We start from the raw sequence: 18,510 nt of genomic DNA on the forward strand, positions 1-18,510 counted from the left end.
ATATCACTTGTCCGGCTGCGACTTGTACGCCTTATCTCCGTTCACACGCACTGTACTGTGAGCACTATGCGGGGCGTTTCGGCGTGGGGGATCGGGCCTAGTCTTTGTTCGTGCGGAATATAACTCCGTGCGGGCGGACCTGCGGCGTGCACAGTGCCGAGAATAGGTACTAATCCAATGTTACTCGTAGAGGCCGGTTGCGGTTCTGGCCAAAGCTTACAGATACATGTATCCAAAAAGGCAAGTCTCATAGCCACTCATCCTCCAATCAGAACCGGGCGCGTCGGAAATGAGAACTTTATGACAAGGCCGGGGATGATTTCCAGTGTCCTTGGATCAAGCAGTGAGGACATAGCGGTTAATGTCGAGCGTCCTTTATGAGTTGTTCTTCATCTAACCCGTCGGCCAAGGACTCTTTTGCTGCTCCGATGATAACAAGAGACATATGCTCGGACAGAACATCTCGAGCACACGTAGGTACATTATTGTTTACCAGGGCATTTCTCTTGTAGACCGGATCGAGAGTGAGCAAGTGGCATTGGGAGTTGTAGTCATGGGATACAGCTTCCTTGCTGTCGATGTTAGGAGTTGCAAAATCCACTACTCTCGTAGTCAGGCGAGTGCCTTGGACAATATCCGGTGCCCGCGCATAGCTCAGCTGTAGATCTGTGCCCTACCTCCCTCGAGAGCTGCGTCGATGAAACGTATGTCACTCTGAATACAGGTAACCAGCGTCCCGGGAACCTCCGTATGCTGACATCGTGCAGGAGGAGGCGCAGTCCTGAGGAAAGTCTTAAGCAAACTGATAGGACATGATGGTCGTTCGGTTTGCTTGTAAGGGACCAATACAGCGATGACAGTTGCCGTGACATTCCCGAAGCAGTCGTTGGTCGGGTAAAGGATTTGGTGGCTGCTCTCGAGGCTCACAGGAGCTAATCCAAAGGCTCAGACTCGTGCCGGTGGCGGAAGATGATTCATGATAGCTCCTGGAGCTGAGCCACCTATCCCGTTTGCATGGCGTTAAAGGCGTCATCATTAAGAGGCGTAGTAGATCCTCCCTCTTGCAAGTCGTATGGCACGGATGGGTGGCTTTCACCAAGGCTGACCAGACGCGAGGGTTGGTGATCCAGGATTCAACCACGATATCTGTTATTGGACAACTGTGGAGTTTTTAGCCAAGTGTTTGCAGATTTAATAACACAAATCAACGGGACTTACAACAAACCCCGCAGCCGAATATCGATGGTTATGTGTATCTGTCGCCCCCAATCTCACATATTAGGGGAATGCCGATCTTTACGGCTGATGATGAGAAGATCCCACGGCATGTCGAATTAAGCTCTCAAGCCAAGTTTTCGGTATGCGAAGTTAATTGAATAATACCACCCTTCCCCCTTGGCAAGGCTCGAAAGGGGGTCGTAGTGGGATCAACGTGCAGCGGGGGTCTGAAAAGAAGGGAAAAGATCAACCCTGAGGTGAGGTACAGACAGGTGAAATTCAGGTCCCATATTGCAGCCTCTCGTCCAGCCACTGGCTTTATATGAGATTAGACGAGAGAATGCGAATCGGCGCTACACTGCAATTTGTGATATGACTTTGGTCTCCAGAGCATGTATCCACCATTGTACTATGCCTGTTCTGGTGTTTATTACCTACTTGGTTTGTCCTCCGTATTACTCCATACCTATTACAAGTAATGTTCGAGGAATATTTGAAGCGTAATATAGAGTACATGATTAGGCAAAATGGCAAGCATCTTGGGCTGGTAGCAATGATGGTAGCACCAATAGAAAGTCACCTCATCATGTACCCTCGCTGTATTGTCACATCTTTTGTGGATTGAAGAGCCATTTACTCCTATTAGAAAGCCGCATTGATTTGGCGACGCTGGAGGCTGACTGTCTCCCCATGCTGCCTGGAAATCAAGGCGGCGTCAGCTGAATCACCCAACATGCATGTTTCTGTTTGCTTATTCTTATGCGAGAATACCAATCAGTGGAAGAAGTTTTACCGTGGCAGCAACATTTGATGGCATTTGGATGCAAGCCGTGGTGAAAATTTGTAGAATGCTGCCTGTAAGTGGAGGTCGCACCTCCCCATTGTACAATCACTAGATCAAAGGCACATTCGGCCCGACAGTGCGAGATCCGATCTCTTTGACTTGCAGGACACGAGAAAAGCAATACATCCAGTGCGTCTTGTTGCTGTTAGTGATTGCATTTTGGTAGAAAGTGATGAGGCAATTACATTGAGGCACATACATGTATGCTTCCTATGTCCTTGTACGAGTAGGCCTCCTCTGCGCGTGCTCGATTGACCCAAACCCCGGCCTCGAACATGGTACCATCTGCATATGAGCAGTCAATAAATGCTGACCGAGAACCTGCAGACAGACGCCCCAAGTGCTTCGATTGATGCATCTGCCATTCAGCTGGCGTGGGCTCAGCAGATCCCTGCTCTGGTCCGTGGCAGCGGCGCGGGTATTGCTCCAACAACAATCGACCTGCTGCCACTTGGTGCAGCTTTCTGGCCTATCAAAGCATCGCGAGCGTCGAGGCTTGAGGATTCTCGACCGCTAACCCCCGCACTTGGCCAGCGCCCCCAACGCCAACGGCTTTGTGCCGGGTCGTTAGACAGAACGTCGAAGCTAACGGCTGTCCACGCGGCATCCTTCCTGGACTTTAGACCTCCCTGATCAAGAGCGACGATCCATGCGAAACGGAGTTTTGGCCTCGGAAAACGTTGATCTCGGCGTCTTCCGCGCCTTGGGACCGGTGCCAACGGCCTGCGTGGGCATTGAGGCGTGCTCATGTCATGTGGTGGCCCGCTGCGTAATCGGCGATTATTAGGCCGGTGGGATTGATGATTGGGATGCTCCGCATTCTCAAGGCTCGGCTCTGCTGGCCCAAGCACCGGAGCATCGCGAGATCGATCAAGGTGTTACCAGCACCTGTACTCGTACGAGTAGGTACTTCGACGGACCGGACTTGCCCCCATGGCCTCGATTTTTAGCATTTTGCATTTTGGGGGTTTGTGCGTCTTACTTGTGGCTATCGCCCGATAAGCTTTCACTCGGGCCCGCTGCTACACAGACGACACCAGCCTGCAGCCACTCAGTTTTTTTTTCCTCTGCTTCTCTTTTGTTATGTCCTCTCTCGAATCTGCGGCTTGCAAGGGAAGTCTAAACTCCACAGCGGGCGGGTCAGGCCGCGCCAGCCGATGAGGGTGACATAGCAAGGCTGAGGACAATGCACTACTGAGGTACTGAGGATGGGTGTGCGAATGGGTGCAATGGGCTTGGCATGTGAGTTCGGCATCAACCTTTTTTTTTTTCTGACGTGCTCGCATTGGACGCTTGACTTGTCTTTAACAGGCCGTTCATCGAGCCTGCAGACCTATGAGACGACGACATGGTTCGAAGCGGGCGTCTCTGGGGCTGGCATAACGGCTCGTACCTACGTGGGAGCTCATGCTGTGCAACATTGACGGGTTTGGCCAGGGTTGTGAATGGTAGGTCTGTGCTGGGGTATCCCTCCCTCCCATGGGCATGGATCACGAACATGGGACTCGCCTCCGAATGTCCCGCCTACTGTCCGAGTATACAGCGTTTGCACAAGCAAACACCGATGGCCGTCTGTTGGCGAGATGCCGCTGCAATGCGAGGCAGACTGCGTGCGTGCATCGAATAGCACTAGCACACGAAGCCACGGAGCACGACAGCATTGAATTACTTGATGATGCCGTGCTGTCCCGCGGATGTTCCCTCATCAAGACAAAGGTAACGGCCGAGGGGCCATCAGCCGTTTGTTACGCGCATCCGGTTCGTACCCTTTGCCTGTGCCAGTTAGGCTTTACCGGCTCCCGCGTTGGACAATACCCGCTCTGCAAGGTGCTGCTGCATTCCGCCGAGGGAGTTGAGCTGGGAATGATTCCAGGCTGCGACATCTGGCCCAGCCTCCACAAGGCGGTTGCGCGGTTAATGTTCAGTGCCTGGACGGGAAATAAAACTCCGCAAGGCCAAGGGACAGGTATGGAGTAGCCGAGCTGAACTGTACGATGGACGGGGTACGAGTACAACCGTTTCCTCTCCTCGTACAGAATCACAAGTAAACTGAGTGGTGATGCATCTTTCAAGAGAAGAGCACTATCCATGTACTGCACACGATGCACTCAAACTTCAGCCCTTTTTTCGGTTTGCTCTCAATTTTCTTCCATCCTCTTTGCCCACCCCCAGTCCAGTCTAATCCAGCCTTTCTTGCGCACCCAATCAGGGGTCCAGCCGCAGCATCGCTTGCAAAGGCCCGCCCGCCTCGCCCTCACTGGCTCAGTCCCCCAAAATAGCGCTTGTAGGTGCATTTAGCAATTACAGTGCAGCGCTGGAGTGCATGTGCTAGGCCTGCCCAGCATGCTAGTGCCAGTAAATCCATGGGTGACCCCATGGTTCAGCATGGGGAGACGTTCCATGGGGGTCCCTCCACTGTCAATCCTTCTTTTGCAACGCCCAATCTCCATCTGATCGCCCATTGTGCCCGCGCCATCTTGTCGTCCCATCACCATCAAAAAAGGGACCAGAAAAAAAAAAAAAAAAAAAGAGGACGGCTGACTGCTGCAACTCACCAGCAACACGCCCAGCCCGACAAACGGCTACGGTCGACTCGACGCCTCGCAGGATCTGCCCTGCTCTGCTCGGATCTGCTCTGCTCAACGCAAGGCATCTGTGCTTTGGGCAAGCTCCAGCTTTTTTTCAGCTTTGAGGCCATCGTCGAGTCGAGCCGCTCAGCTTTTGCCCCCAGTCCCGCACCCGTCGCCGCCCCTCTCCAGACGCCAGACGCCAGACTCCATCGTGAGCCTCAGTCTCGCCAGAGTCTCTCCTGCTACGCGCCTTGTACTGCACTTTTTCTGCGCTTCTTTGCCCTGCTTTGCCCTGCCATTGCCGGCGTCTCGGTGCTGAGCCTTGCCCTGCCAGTCACACGACGGTGCGCTATCGGCTGTCCATCATCTTTGCCCAGTCCTCGCCGAGCCTCTTCGTTCCCTCGCATGATCGGGCCCGGATCTTAACCGTTGGCCGGGTCGTTCCGTTGGGCTGGTTTTGGCAGCCATGTTGTATTGAGCGCATCCTTATAATCGCTTTCCTAGGCAGGCTGACATAGAGGGACATCGTCTCGCCAAGTCCAACATCTGTCCTGTCTCTCTGTGTTGTCCTTTTGCGTCCCGCTTCCGCTGCCGGTCCCGTCACGGAGGTCCCGCAAGACTAGAGATCAAGGACAAGAGAGAGGAAGAAAAAAGGGGAGCCACTCTGCGGAAGAATATCTTCGAGCGGCTGTCGATCGGAGTCGAGGCCGTTGTGCAATCGTTTCTCTGCTTTTTTTGTTTCCCGTCTACCGACGCGGCGATCCGGATCCCTCCCTTGACGCTGTCCACACCTTGTTGGTGGGCCCTCGATCTCTGCCCTCCTGACTTCTCTACCCAAGAGAGAAACCGTCTCACATCAAGCAATGACTATTAGTGTTCAGTCTGCAGCGGCAAAGCCAACTTTACCCATCTCTCCGGCCAGCTCCACCGCCATGGGCTCCGCCCGCGATGGAAGCGGCGCGTCGCCAGAAGACTCTGGACAAGCCCGAGTTCCCAAGACGGAAAATGGGACCCCCAGTCGTGATGAGAACCCAAAGAGAAATGGCGATGACCAGAATGAGGCATCGTCAAATTCCGAAGAGCCAACACGCAAGCGGAGGCGGAGCCGTAAGGGCCTTGAGAAGAGATTCGAATGCAACGCCGAGGGCTGTGGGAAGAGCTATTCAAGAGCAGAGCATCTGTAAGTTGACCAATTCAGATACCCGTGTTTTCTTCGTTGCTTTTCCCTAGGACGGTAACTGGGATCGATACCGTTCCTGGCTGCAGCAGCACCCGTGCGTCTTCTTGGTGCGGGATATACAACGTCTGCATTCTCCAGCCCTTGTCAGATATGCTCAACTAACAGCATCTCAGATATCGACATCAACTTAACCACAACTCCAAACAGATTTTTCGCTGCGAGTACCCAGACTGCCCTCGGACCTTTGTTCGAGGCGACTTGTTGAAGCGTCATATGGACCGGCATACAGCCAAGGGCTCACAGCTCAACAGAAGAGACTCCATGGTTAGCCATGCGGCATCTGTTACTTCTCCCAAACTCGTTCCTGTTGATTCTAGTCGGCCTGTGCCTGTGCCTGTGCCTATTCCCGCGCCCGTGCCCGTACCTGCATATCATGATCCCAGGCCACCCCCACCAATACATCATCATCACCCCTCTCCCCAGGAGCCTCCGGGGGACCCTTACCCTCTGATTAACAATGCCGGTCCTCCTCTATTCCCCGGTAGTGTGTCGTCTGTTGGGCACGATGCGTATGGGCGTGACCCCATCGCTCACGGCGCGGCTGCGCCTCGCAGGCTAGCAAGCGGCCAGCCTTCTCATGGACCGACCCGGCCGTCGATCCAAACCAATGTCGGGCCATATGGCGTGATATCACCAGCCTCCAGTGGACAAGGCTACCATAGCCAATCTAGCAGTACTCCACAAACTGCTGGCTTCGTGCCTCAGCATAATGTTCTTCCATTTAGCTTGCCGCCAGCCCAATATTCTCACTTACAAACGGCCCCAGCGCCGCCGAGGGATGGACCGCCGTCTCATGGAACGACAACAGCATCGGCGCAGTATTCTGACGCCCACCATCATCACCCAAACGAGATGATCATGCTGGACCACATGGAAATGTCAAGCAGTGGACCCGTATTTGCTGACGATGGTGTCAACAAGTCTCCGTATGTAGGGATGCCCGAGGATTTCATGGCATATCTCTTCAACTCCTTGCCAGCAAATGGTTCTCCTCACCCACAGGCGCTGCCCCCTCCTCTCCTACCGTAAGCAAAACTCAACGCACCCCCAGCTGGGATTTGCTATAATACCAAGCTAATGCCCCTTTTTAGTTACGGCAATTCGCAGGACGACCACTTCTTAGGCGAACATTCAACTGTGGGATTCTTTCCTTCTGACCCACAAGATGTTATGGCTGTTAATAACATCTTGGAGCAGCATGCCCCAGAGGCCAATATTACAGAGGAGCGTAGCCAGGAGATTTTTGACCTGATTAGCGACCGCTTCCAAGAAGACAATGAGGACATTTCGGCGAGACAACGGCGCAACAGCATTCTGGGCGGCGACCGCTCTTCCGGAGAGCACATGCTAAGCAGACGGATGATGCAGGCCTACGTTGGGTCGTACTGGTACCATTTCAGCGATCAAATGCCAATCTTGCACAAGCCCACCTTTGCCACGGAGAAGACACCCAACCTTTTGCTCATCGCCATCATGGCCATTGGCGCTGCTTGCCTGGACAGAACACACGGGACGAAAGTGACAATGGCAGGCGCTGAGGTGTCCAATTTCCTTGCAGAGCATCTGCGATGGGAAGTATTCATGGAGCGCAGCTTTCGGCCTCCCGCTAAGTTATGGGTTTTCCAAACGCTGATCCTACTTGAGCTTTACGAAAAGATGTATTCAACGAGAGAACTCCATGAGCGAGCTCACATTCACCACGCCACTACAGTAACCTTGATGAGGAGAGGACGATCTCTCATTGGAAAGTCGACATTGGATTCGCCACCCCAGCACAGTTCCGACGGATCGCGAAAATCTTCGGCTTCTGGTATAGCTCACACAGCAGACGAATGGTGGAACCACTGGATTACGAACGAGGCTACTCGGAGAGCTGCCTTTGCTGCTTTCATCATCGACTCGACTCACGCCACCATGTTTGGCCATTCGGCAGTCATGGTAGCCCACGAGATGAGGCTAACGCTCCCTTGTGACGAGTCTCTATGGAGGGCGGCCAGCAGCGCTGAAGTCGGTCGAGTCGAAGCCAACCTAATGTCCCGTGGCATCAAACCCGTAACGTTCCTCGAGGGTCTGAAACGCACACTGAGCCATCAGGACGTACGGACGACACCGTTTGGCCGATCAGTCCTTATGGCCGGGCTTCTCAGTGTCACATATCATATGCACCAGCGCGATCTTCAAGTCAACGTGCTAGGAGGAGGCGTCATTCAGGCCCTTGGCGGGAGAGACAAGTGGCGGGCAACTCTCACCAGGGCATACGACTCGTGGAAGTCAAACTTTGATAAGGCGATTGAACAGAATGAGTCTGATCCTTATCGATTGGATCTGCAACAACAAGATTTCAACGTCGTATTTGAGAGCCGTACGGTGTTGCACCATTTGGCCCACATGGCTATGCACGCTGATATTGTAGACTGCCAAATGTTCGCTCGGGCGAAGCGGCTTCTTGGTCGCTCTATCGGCCATCAAGAATTCCTCAGCGCTCAGCGAAGGATCAAGGAGTTTTGGGCCCCGTCTGCAAGGGCTCGCGATGCGGTGTATTACGCACTCAAGTTTCTCTTATCCGTTCTTGTGCCCGACCAAGCTGGACCTCCGTATTCGACGAGTCCTAATCACGACAAGCCATACGAGACCCGCGATGATGTGCTCCTGAACCGACCTTGGGTCCTCTACTTTGCGGCACTGGTCGTCTGGTGCTATGGGTTTGCGGTAGAGGGGCCTTGCTTGGCTGGATCGACACCGGTGGGTCACCATGAACAATGGCAGCAGATGAGAGCCTACCTCAGCAAGTATGGCGGGGTTACAGACCCCAATGAGCTGAGAAATATGCGAGGAATAAACGGCAACACAGCGTTGCTCATGGTCCTAAAGGATACCTTTGACAATTCTCGATGGGAGCTGCTCCACGAAGGGGCAAACCTGTTACACAACTGCATAGTGCTGAACTCTGGAGGCAATGTCCTGTAAAAGCCCTGTGAGCGACTGACACTTTTTTCTACTTTATGAATTCACGGTATATCTTTTTGCTTTTGTTATTTTTTCTATTGGATTTTTTTGTTCGTCTACGCATCACGATTTTAAGGGATACATCAGCCGGAGGGTGGGGGGATACAGCTGAAAGATTTTACGTGCGGATAGCTGGGCGGATTTGCCTCCAACATATGGGACGGCGCATACTATTGCTTGGTTTCAAAATACCCCTTTTTCTAGTGACAGCAATGGCGGGTTGTGTACGGTCTTGTGTTTATTATTGAGGATATGAAATCTTTTTGGCTTTGTGGGAAATGAAGGGACAAAAAAAGCCGGGCTTGTTAAATAAAAATGGAAAGTTTTATGTGCATTTCGTCTTTTATGCTATTCTGTGACAATGTGAATGATGAACACTGGCTTTCCTCTTGCAAATAACGCCTTTGACCAATACGCCACCTTGTAAGAATACAAAATTCCACTCTCAGTACTATAGGTACCTTATCCGTGCTTCAAACATGTATACAAGCCCCATGCTCTACCAGTCATCAAAAATATATGTCTCAACACGTCTAGGTCCGGGCACGGGGTTTCTTTGCCGGCGCTTTTTTGACAACGACCTTGATTGCAGCCTTGTTCGCAGCCGTTTTCTTGGCAACGACCTTTTCCTTCTTTGGCTTCTTCTCTGGTACCTGGGCTGGTTTGCTTCGCCGTGTTCTTGGAGGAGGGCTTTCACTCTTTTTCTTTTTGATGAATATGATTCTGGGTTTTCGCAGTGGCTTGGCGGGTTCCTTGTTTTGCGGCTTTATCTCTTCCTCCTGCTCCTTTTGCTCCTCCTTGACTCTTTTTGCACGAGGTTTTTCTACCTTTTTGGGTCTTCCCCTGACCTTTTTGGCGGGGAGTTTGTATTCTTCATCTTCCTCTTTCATCTTTTTCATCGGAAGGCTGTCATTTACCAAGGTGAGCTCTGAGTCCACCGACAGTTCCTCATACTGTTGCACGCTGCCATGCACAAAGGTAAGCTCTGGGCCACGTTGCATGCTGTCGTTGCTACCATCTTCCAACAAATCCCAGTCATAGACGCCATCGTACTTATATCCCAGACGCTTCATCAACCTCCTGTACATTGCCCTCAGCTCGGCATACTTGGGCTTGTGGTTGTACCTAGCCGAGCGGGCGTACATGAGGTGTCGGGCGAATGGGGAGGGCAGGCCTTTGCAGACCTGCTTGATTGGGAGGCCGAGCTTGAGGCGGGTGACGCGCTGATCCAAGAGGGCTGTGTTTTCTTTTTCGTTGGCGTAGCCTTGCCAGGGGAGGGAGCCGCTGGCGAAGTAGATGAGCATGTAGGCGAGGGATTCGAGGTCGTCTTTGGGGGATTGAGACTTTGGAGGTTCGTCTTGTTAGATCTTGGAAGCGATAATGATAAAAAAGGGATGGAATATTGACTCACGCGGTTCAGGTGAGCTGCTATAGGTGCCCAATAATAAGTGCCACAAAACGCATAACTAGGCGCAACAACAACCTCCTCGTCCTTCGTATACTCACCCACTAGACCAAGGTCCAGGATATAAACCATCTTCCCATTCTCCTTACCAAAGCCCATGACGAAATTGTCCGGCTTAATGTCCCTATGCACAATTTTGTGCGAGTCAAACAACTCAAGACGCTCCAGCAACTGGTCGGCTAACATAAGCGTTGTCTTGAGCGAGAATTTCTTCCCGCAGCGGTAGAAGAGGGTCTGGAGGGAGGGACCGAGGAGCTCGTAGACCATGAACTCGTGGGCCGCTTGACGCCCTATTTTCTCTTGGCGGCCGTTCTCGTGGTGGGTTGCGATGCCTGGGTTGTTGCGGAGGAGGGTGTAGTAGAAGGATTCGCTTTCGAGGTTGTCCATTTGGGAGGGCGAGGATGTACTACCTGGGGGGAGGTTTTGGAGTTTGACGGCGACGATTTGGTTTGTTTGGAGGTCGGTTGCTGGTGGTTCCGCGTGTTAGTGGTGGATTGGAGTGTGATTGAGATTGAGGGATGAGTGGGATATAATACCGATGTAGACGCTGCCGAAGCCTCCTTGGCCGATGAGGCCATCGAGGCGCCATCTCTTGTTGATGACATGTTTCTTGAAAGACTAAGATGATTAGTTTTTGCTTGTTTGGAGATATATGACATTGGATAGTGTGAGATATACCTGTAGTACTTCAGACATGATGGCTTACTGAACTGTTATAGAGGCTGTCAGAAAGTAGGATGTAAGTGGAGGAATTTCACAGTCGAATTCTGTGGGGTGATTCTACGAGGACATATATACAGATTACAGAGTATTTTGAAATGCATTATTTCTTTGTACCATTTGATACCTTCCTTTGATATCATCATGATCTATAAATAGAAAATGGAGATACGCTTTCAAAGGCGAGGAGTAAAGAAGCATAAAGAGAGCATGAGGAAATACATGCAACAAAGAATATGATATAACAAGGGACGAATGATGCATCAATGCATCTGCTTATCTATCCATTGTCCTGTAACTACGGCCTAGCATGAGCTGGGTTCATTGTACGAACTATGCTTGTATGATATTTCTGACCTCTCCAAGCCTGACATTTCTATGTACCTAAAATAAGCACATTGGAATTAGGATCTCGAGCTATGGGCATTTGAGCTCGAGAAGTCAATGGCTTGGTGCTAACCCCAATGCGGCAGTATATTGTCAGGGACTCCGGTGACATCACCGATATCTTATCGCAATTCGGGGTTCACCGTGCTTTTTGTTTTATTTTTCTTCAGCAGCACCAGCAGCGGCAGCAACATCAGCAGCAGTATTTGCAAATAATACTTGCTGGGTAGGTAGTTGACATAGCAAAATAAAAATTTTGAATTCTGTATTTTTCCAAAAAGAATAGCCGCGGCTATAGCAGACTCTTGACTCAGCTGCATGTCTCAATCCCATCTTTTTTTTTTCTCCTGGTGAGACGCTGCACAACTTGCACCGCGCTTATCCAGGCGCTAGCACCTTGCACCAGGAACAAAAAAAAATTGAAAAGGAAGAAAGGGAAACCCCATAGTGGCAAATCTACGGATAGCAGAGTTCAAAGGAGGCGAGCACCTAGAAAGAAAGAAAGAAGCAATGGAGAAGAAAAAGAAGAAAGCGACTGGAAGAAAAAGTCAAAAGCCCGCCCTAGCGAAGCCATTGATGCAAGTAGCTCTGCTCAATGCACCACTGTAGGTACATGGCGCCGCATACTGTCTGCCACCAACGTGCAGTACCTACCGCACTTGGCCTAACTCTCGTCCCATGTGCTCTAGCGCTGCCAATGGCTGCTAATGGCTGGCAAAAAAAAGGCACCGGCACACGCATCCTCTTAGACGCCAATTCGGTGCACGCGACGCATTAAAAGCGACCCCACCAGAAGCGCCTTTGGTGGCTCCCCCACTTTCTGAGGGCGGAAAGTCAAGGACAGCGACAGGTACCCTCGCACCGAGCAACGCCGTCAGCGGTACTTTGCTCGGCGCTGTCAAGGCTCGGTAGCGCGTCATTCCGCCCACAGTGCCGGTTCAACGTTCCTGTACTCGCCCTCGTAGCGGAAAAAAAAGGCGGCCATAGCATTAGCAAGAGTCAGGTGCTGCACTGCCAAAGCCTCTCCCTCCAGGTTCCTTGTCCAGACCCTCGCTTCTCCTCCGAACCTCGCAGCCCACACGCAAGCCAAACCAGCTGAGCACTTTTCGTCCATGAGATGTGACGATCGACCGTCTCCTCACCTTTTCCCACAGCTCCATATCCCGCATTCTTGCTCCTGCTTCTTCGTCTAGCAGCTCCGAAGCCACAGCTTGCATTGCCCTGATCGGTCCACTTTCCTCTCTCTCTACACTTGCCATGGCTCCGACCAAGACTTCTCGAAAAGATCACGACGACCACAAGGCCGATGCTCCCGTCAAGGAAAAGAACGGTCATGGTTCGACAAAGATGCGCCGCGGCGCAAGCCAGCAGACTCACGCTGCCAAACACGACCTTCATCCCGCTCCCACATCTGTGCCCGTCCAGGTGCCGACCGAAGCCCTGCTCCCAAGCGTACGTCTTCTCACTCAGTGGCTGCTTAATACACCTCTCCAATCCTCAACCCAGCACGTCAACAGCGTCTAGAAGCGATGCTAACACAACCCTCACAGCTTCCCTGGGCCTCCTTCGAGCGACGATCCCTCCACGCCTACCTCCGCGAGCACGAACTGACCACGCCGTCGTCCTACTCGAGTTCCTTTCACAATTGGGTGCTCTCGCGACCCGGCAGCTTGGGCCTATACTCTCCCACAATGGTCCGCAAGCAGCAGATCAAGCGACAGTCCAAAGACCAGCTCGCCCTGGCCGTGCGCAAGCATTTCAATGGGCTGGGCATCCAGGAGAACGATGTCATTGTCGACTTCATATACAAAGTACGCAATCACCAGGTCGTAAAAGACCAAGGCACGGTCAAGCAAGTCATTGTCGTGGCTGAATGACCGGATGCCTCATAATTGGAGAGCTCTGGTGAGCAGCTGCATCGTTTTACTGGCATGGATTGGTGTTTTGGCGTTACAAGGTTCCTGAGCACGACACCAGATGTGTGTACGTGGTGGGTAGATACCCGGGGGAATCATTTGGCACTCTGATGGCTTTTATTTTCCTTTCTTCTTTTCCTTTTCCTCTCTCATTTACACACACTTGTTTCCTGCGAGGCACATCATGGTGTGCTCTATCGCGCCACTTGTTACAATGGTACTACGGGCCAAAGAACCCGTCGGTTTGGGACTGGTTCAATTGTTTTAAGCAGCATATCGACAGGCACTGGTCTAGGAATTCGCAGCGCCACTCATATAGAAGGGGATGAATTGGGTTTTCTGTTTATAAATATCCTGTAGAGAATTGACGAATACAACATGATGCTGAATGAATCTACAGGTAGCTTCTTTCCTTTTTTTCGTGTCGTTTAGAAAAAACGGTGGCGTGAAACATTGCATGCGAGACATAGGAGGGACACGAAACATGCTGCAAGGATGAGAGACACACTGAAGAAATTCCTTCATAGGGCACGGGCCTGGCTCAGGTGGTTCGACGATCCACCCGCTGCGCAGTCTTGCATGTTACTCGTACTCGGTACTTGCGTCCACAGCGCTGCATGTCATCAGGCCAACGGCTTGGGCGTCGCTTGGCCACGACGAGACGTGCATGGAGCTGCCCGACAGGTCGCCTGGTACAGCCAGCAGAAGCGCTCCGTTGCTCGCAGCATTGTACCAGGTACTTGTGCTTGCTACTCGATGGATGTGAGCTGCAGGCTGACCTGATAGAGGTAACCCGTACCTTAGTAACGTCGGGTTGATATGCGCATTACAGTGAGCAGCACATATAATATCACCTGATTAGCATCCATAGTAATATTCGCGTCCAATTGCATGAGTGAAGCTGTTCGCGAGCTTCGTCAGTCAGTCCGCCAGTCTGCCTGTCATCCATGTCGGTGGGTCCCTTCCAGCGGCTGGCTTATCAATTCTCGGCGTGCAGTAATAGAGAACCTTGAAGTGACAAGGGCAGGCCTCTGCTGTATGAGCGTTGGCACTCTGTATTATTCGGAGCTTTACTAATATCGCCCATACTACAGGCGCAGAATCTCCCCCATAATTGAAGCTGCCCACAGAGCCGATTGAGTGCAATTATCCGTTTCCTCAGCCAAGCCGTTCTCCCAAGCAAAACGGCAGGAGGGCGGGATCGGCCGGGTTATGACGGCATATCGGAGGCGCGGAGAGCGAGCCACCAATCATCAGGCACGCAAAAGGCGTATGTAAAGACAGCTCGAGCTCGGCTTAAAATCGGCAAAAACGCGGCAATTCCAATGACCAGCCAAAGAATCAATCTACCCCCACCTTTTTTTCGGTGCATGTTCGTCTAAATTATTTCTCGTCGCAAACATCGACGTCCGTGGAAGCTTTTGGTGGAGAGCTGCTTAATAACTTTTTGGAGGGGACAAATTTCGAGCCGATCGCCGTAGAGCCGGTTCTCTTTTCCTTAGCTTTCCATCTGCTATTCGGCCTCATTCTATCTGATCTTTATCTCTGTTCGGGTTTTGCTCGGTTTAGGTGAAGGATTGAGAGGCAATCGGAGGACAAGACTAATCGAAAAAGAAGGAAGCAGAAAGAATATATTGGGATTTTGACATCTTCAGCAATGTCCAACCTCCTCTTCAAGGCCGCGGCTCCGGCGCGCGCACTTGCAAAGAGCCATAACCTTTCCGGAGGACCGAAACTCCAGCAGTGCCTCCGGAAAGGCGCTCGGCTTCACACGGCTTCTTTCAGCTCTCGAGCTGAGCGACCCAATGCCCGGAAAGAGCACAATGCTCGGGCGTCTCAGAGGGTATGTTCTCAACACAGGAAATGGATAAGTTAGAAGCTAGATACTGACAACATACTGGTGATTATAGACTTTCCACGCGACCAATACCTTGCTGCAGAAGGATCCGTACAAAGCCCTCGGCGTAGACAAGTCCGCAACCGCCGCCGAGATCAAAAAGGCATACTACGGCTTGGCCAAGAAGTTCCACCCCGACACCAACAAGGATCCTACGGCAAAGGACAAGTTTGGCGAGATCCAAACCGCCTACGAGATCCTCTCCGACCCCAAGAAGAGAGAGCAGTACGACCAATTCGGCGATGCCAGCTTTGATCCCAACGCGGCCGGAGGCAATCCGTTTGCTGGCGCAGCTGGCGGCAATCCTTTCGCAGGATTTGGTGCGCAGGGCGGATTCGGCGGTGGATTTGGCGGCGGTTTCAACTTTGAGGACTTGTTTTCGGCTTTTGGTGGCCGTCGATCGAATCCTTTCCAGCAGGAGATTCTCGTGGGCGACAACATCGAGTCTCATGTGAGCATCAGCTTCATGGAGGCTGCCAAGGGAACGAGCAAAACCATCACCATCACACCCGTCGAATCTTGCAACACATGCTCCGGCAGTGGCTTGAAGTCTGGCGCCCAGAGGACTCAGTGCCACAGCTGTGAAGGAACGGGAACGCGGGTTCACTATGCGCAGGGCGGCTTCCAGATGGCCTCGACATGCGGAACTTGTGGAGGAACTGGCTCAACGATCCCAAAGAGCTCCGAGTGTCGGACGTGCTCTGGCCAGGGTGTCGTGCGCAACAAGAAGACCATCACCGTCGACATCCCCGCAGGTATCGAGGACGGCATGCGGCTCCGGATAGACGGGGCCGGTGATGCTCCCATAACCGGAAGGTCCACCAGCCCCGATGCCCGGGCTCAGCGCGGAGACCTCTACGTCTTTGTTCGGGTTGCTACGGACCCCAAATTCAGCCGCGAGGGCTCCAACATCCTCTACACAGCAAACATTCCCCTCACCACGGCCATTCTCGGCGGACAGGTTACGATTCCCACGCTGGACGGCACGGTTAACCTCAAGGTGGCCACCGGCACCAACACCGGCGACAAGGTCACTCTGCCCGGGATGGGTATGCAGCGCCTCGGTTCGCGGAGAGCGGGATCCGGTGATCTAAAGGTCGAATTCCGAGTCAAGATGCCCAAGTCGCTCAGCGCCAGCCAGCGCACCATTCTCGAGATGCTCGCCGATGAGATGGACGACAAGTCAGCTCGCCGCGTTATGAACGTTTCAAGGTCAGAGGGAGATTCCAAAACTTGAGCTGCCACGGTCGCTTTACTAACACGCAGGTTTTTGACGTGCAGCCCTGATCCCAAAGACCCTGATTCTCACAAGGACGAGGGCTTCCTCAAGTCCATGTGGCATAATCTGACTCACCATCCCGCACATGAAAAGGACGCCTCTGGAGCCTCTGGATCTACCGGCGAATCCACCAGCGACGACAAGGGGAAGAAGGAGAACAAGTCTGCGTCCGACTAAGATCTTCATATCTTCTGGAAATAGTGTCAATATCTATTGCCAACCTACTTCGCTTTTACTCGTACGACATTCGAACCGAGGAAACCAAAATTCTAAAAAACTGAAAAACCTAACGCGATCATGCATGAAACGTTGGTAGCTCCGAAAGGAGAATGGAGGATCATTTTGCATAGAGCTGGGAAACTAAACACACTCACACACACTCATCACAAAAAAAGGAGAGAGTTTGCATTCGACGGTGTTGTCGTTGAAAAAAAAGAAGGCCTTGAATTATGTATGATATTATTTGACCGCGGCGTTTTTTGCTCAGAACGGTTTGGGGCCCTGGCTTGCTGCCATTTGGGGGGGTTTACTGGCTATGCTCGGGGCGGTAGATGCTTTGGGCTTTGTGTATATTAATAGCTGAGAAATCGATTTTGAAAGAAAAATAAGAAAGGGGGAGAGGGGGACGAAAGAGACGCGGTTTCGCGGAGGCCAATCTCCCCTCTTTGATATATACGGCGCTGTTTGCTACCTATTTCTATGTGCGTTGTGTTCTAAGCTGAGACGTGGTTTTGAATCATGGCTGCGGTATTGCTGCGCCGCCAGATTCATCATCGGTCTTTGCTGTGTAAAAGTGGTATATTCTGTGATTTCCATCTTGTTTCTAAATCCATGCCAGAACATGCTCAACCATGACCCAAATTTTTGTCGAGGCAGCGAGAATCTGCTGAGACCTGTTTGTGCCGATGGTATGATATGCTTGGCTACCATTGTCAGACGTAAAACCTTCATTAAACTCCAAGCGACTCACAAGGAAAGATATCATCCTCCAACCAAAGACCCTTCCAGCCCCCTTACCTCCGCAAAATGCAAAAGAGGCAGTTCAGAGGGAGCTCTGACGATTCATATAATTTAAATTCCATCCTCCCCTCTCCTTCAACCAATCGGCTTAAGCTTCTTCTTCTTCTTCTTGTCATCGCCGCCCGACTTGCCCTTCTGAAACTGCCGCCAGCTATTAATTCTGACGTCCCTCGTCGCCTCCCAATCCTGCTCATGCTGCCTCTTGCGCTTGCGATCCTCAACTTCCTCGTCCTGTCTTCGCTGCTCCCTGCCCTCCTCCTGCAGCTGGGCCTTCATCTGGCGCCTCCTGCGGTGCTCGTTGTCGATGAGCACCTCGCGCGTCTTGTCGCGCCACTTCTTGGCGAACTCGTCCGTCTTGAGCTCGGGGCTGTCGACGGTCCACTTGTTCTCCCTGATGAGCAGCATGCGGGCGTCGGCGATGGCCTCGTCGAGGCGCTCGCGGTGCTTCTCGTCCATGAGCTCCGTCTGGGCCTTCTTCAGCCGGTCAAAGGCGTCGGGCGCGCGCGGGTTCTTGGTCTTGTCGGGGTGGATGAGGAGGGATTTCTTGCGGTATGTCACTTTGATGTCTGATTCCGGGACACCGGGCTGCAGGTCTAGAACGGCGTATCTGTAGAGATGAGTGTTAGAGGGATGGGATATGATGGCCTTGGGGGAGGCCGTGCTCACGCATCGAGGCGGAATGCCTTGAGGATCCGGTCAATCTCGGCATCCTGTGGTTCGACTTGGTTAGCATACGACTGATTCGATTCTGCGCGGCGGAAAGAGGAGGGTAGCTGCAGCGAACCTTGTCGAATTCCTTGGCCTCTAGCTCGAGGGCATCGAGGGCATCTTTATCATCCTTTGTAGTCGCATCCGCCATTATGACGATGGTATCAGCCGAAAGTCTTTCGCTTTATAAATATGCAACAAACGATTCTTTAGCGACAAGAAACGGAGGAGGAACAACGA

General features: G+C 52.2%; 7 protein-coding genes across 7 annotated transcripts; 5 read left to right on the plus strand and 2 right to left on the minus strand.

Annotated features, from left to right (window-relative positions):
* Nucleotides 1-3,429: 3,429 nt before the first annotated feature.
* Nucleotides 3,430-4,232, plus strand: M431DRAFT_199416 (hypothetical protein). The gene has a single exon (XM_024913304.1). It carries the CDS (start codon nucleotides 3,542-3,544, stop codon nucleotides 4,037-4,039), a length of 498 nt encoding a protein of 165 aa, XP_024780573.1. The 5' UTR covers nucleotides 3,430-3,541; the 3' UTR covers nucleotides 4,040-4,232.
* Nucleotides 4,233-5,411, plus strand: M431DRAFT_199537 (hypothetical protein). Its single transcript, XM_024913306.1, has one exon. The coding sequence runs from the start codon at nucleotides 4,426-4,428 to the stop codon at nucleotides 5,056-5,058; it is 633 nt and encodes a 210-aa protein (XP_024780574.1). The 5' UTR covers nucleotides 4,233-4,425; the 3' UTR covers nucleotides 5,059-5,411.
* Nucleotides 5,412-5,564: 153 nt separating this feature from the next.
* M431DRAFT_72710 (hypothetical protein) lies at nucleotides 5,565-8,839 on the plus strand (the record flags this gene model as incomplete). The annotated part of the gene is made up of 3 exons (XM_024922058.1): nucleotides 5,565-5,812; nucleotides 5,986-6,897; nucleotides 6,964-8,839. The coding sequence occupies 3 exons, from the start codon at nucleotides 5,565-5,567 to the stop codon at nucleotides 8,837-8,839; spliced, it is 3,036 nt and encodes a 1,011-aa protein (XP_024780575.1).
* A 1,067-nt stretch (nucleotides 8,840-9,906) lies between these two features.
* Nucleotides 9,907-10,946, minus strand: M431DRAFT_46087 (hypothetical protein; the record flags this gene model as incomplete). The annotated part of the gene is made up of 3 exons (XM_024915350.1): nucleotides 9,907-10,221; nucleotides 10,290-10,810; nucleotides 10,880-10,946. Coding segments are annotated over 3 exons (903 nt in total), but the record flags the coding sequence as incomplete, so codon positions are not given.
* A 1,517-nt stretch (nucleotides 10,947-12,463) lies between these two features.
* On the plus strand, nucleotides 12,464-13,762 carry M431DRAFT_515334 (hypothetical protein). Its single transcript, XM_024920271.1, has 2 exons — nucleotides 12,464-12,902; nucleotides 13,001-13,762. Exons 1-2 carry the CDS (start codon nucleotides 12,708-12,710, stop codon nucleotides 13,325-13,327), a joined length of 522 nt encoding a protein of 173 aa, XP_024780577.1. The 5' UTR covers nucleotides 12,464-12,707; the 3' UTR covers nucleotides 13,328-13,762.
* A 1,261-nt stretch (nucleotides 13,763-15,023) lies between these two features.
* Nucleotides 15,024-16,500, plus strand: M431DRAFT_73227 (hypothetical protein; the record flags this gene model as incomplete). The annotated part of the gene is made up of 2 exons (XM_024922111.1): nucleotides 15,024-15,209; nucleotides 15,277-16,500. The coding sequence occupies 2 exons, from the start codon at nucleotides 15,024-15,026 to the stop codon at nucleotides 16,498-16,500; spliced, it is 1,410 nt and encodes a 469-aa protein (XP_024780578.1).
* Nucleotides 16,501-17,637: 1,137 nt separating this feature from the next.
* On the minus strand, nucleotides 17,638-18,421 carry M431DRAFT_489688 (hypothetical protein; the record flags this gene model as incomplete). The annotated part of the gene is made up of 3 exons (XM_024916714.1): nucleotides 17,638-18,169; nucleotides 18,229-18,272; nucleotides 18,347-18,421. The coding sequence occupies 3 exons, from the start codon at nucleotides 18,419-18,421 to the stop codon at nucleotides 17,638-17,640; spliced, it is 651 nt and encodes a 216-aa protein (XP_024780579.1).
* Nucleotides 18,422-18,510: the final 89 nt, after the last annotated feature.

The sequence above is a fragment of the Trichoderma harzianum genome, assembly GCF_003025095.1.
Source record: "Trichoderma harzianum CBS 226.95 unplaced genomic scaffold M431scaffold_1, whole genome shotgun sequence".
Taxonomy (NCBI): Eukaryota; Fungi; Ascomycota; class Sordariomycetes; order Hypocreales; family Hypocreaceae; genus Trichoderma; species Trichoderma harzianum.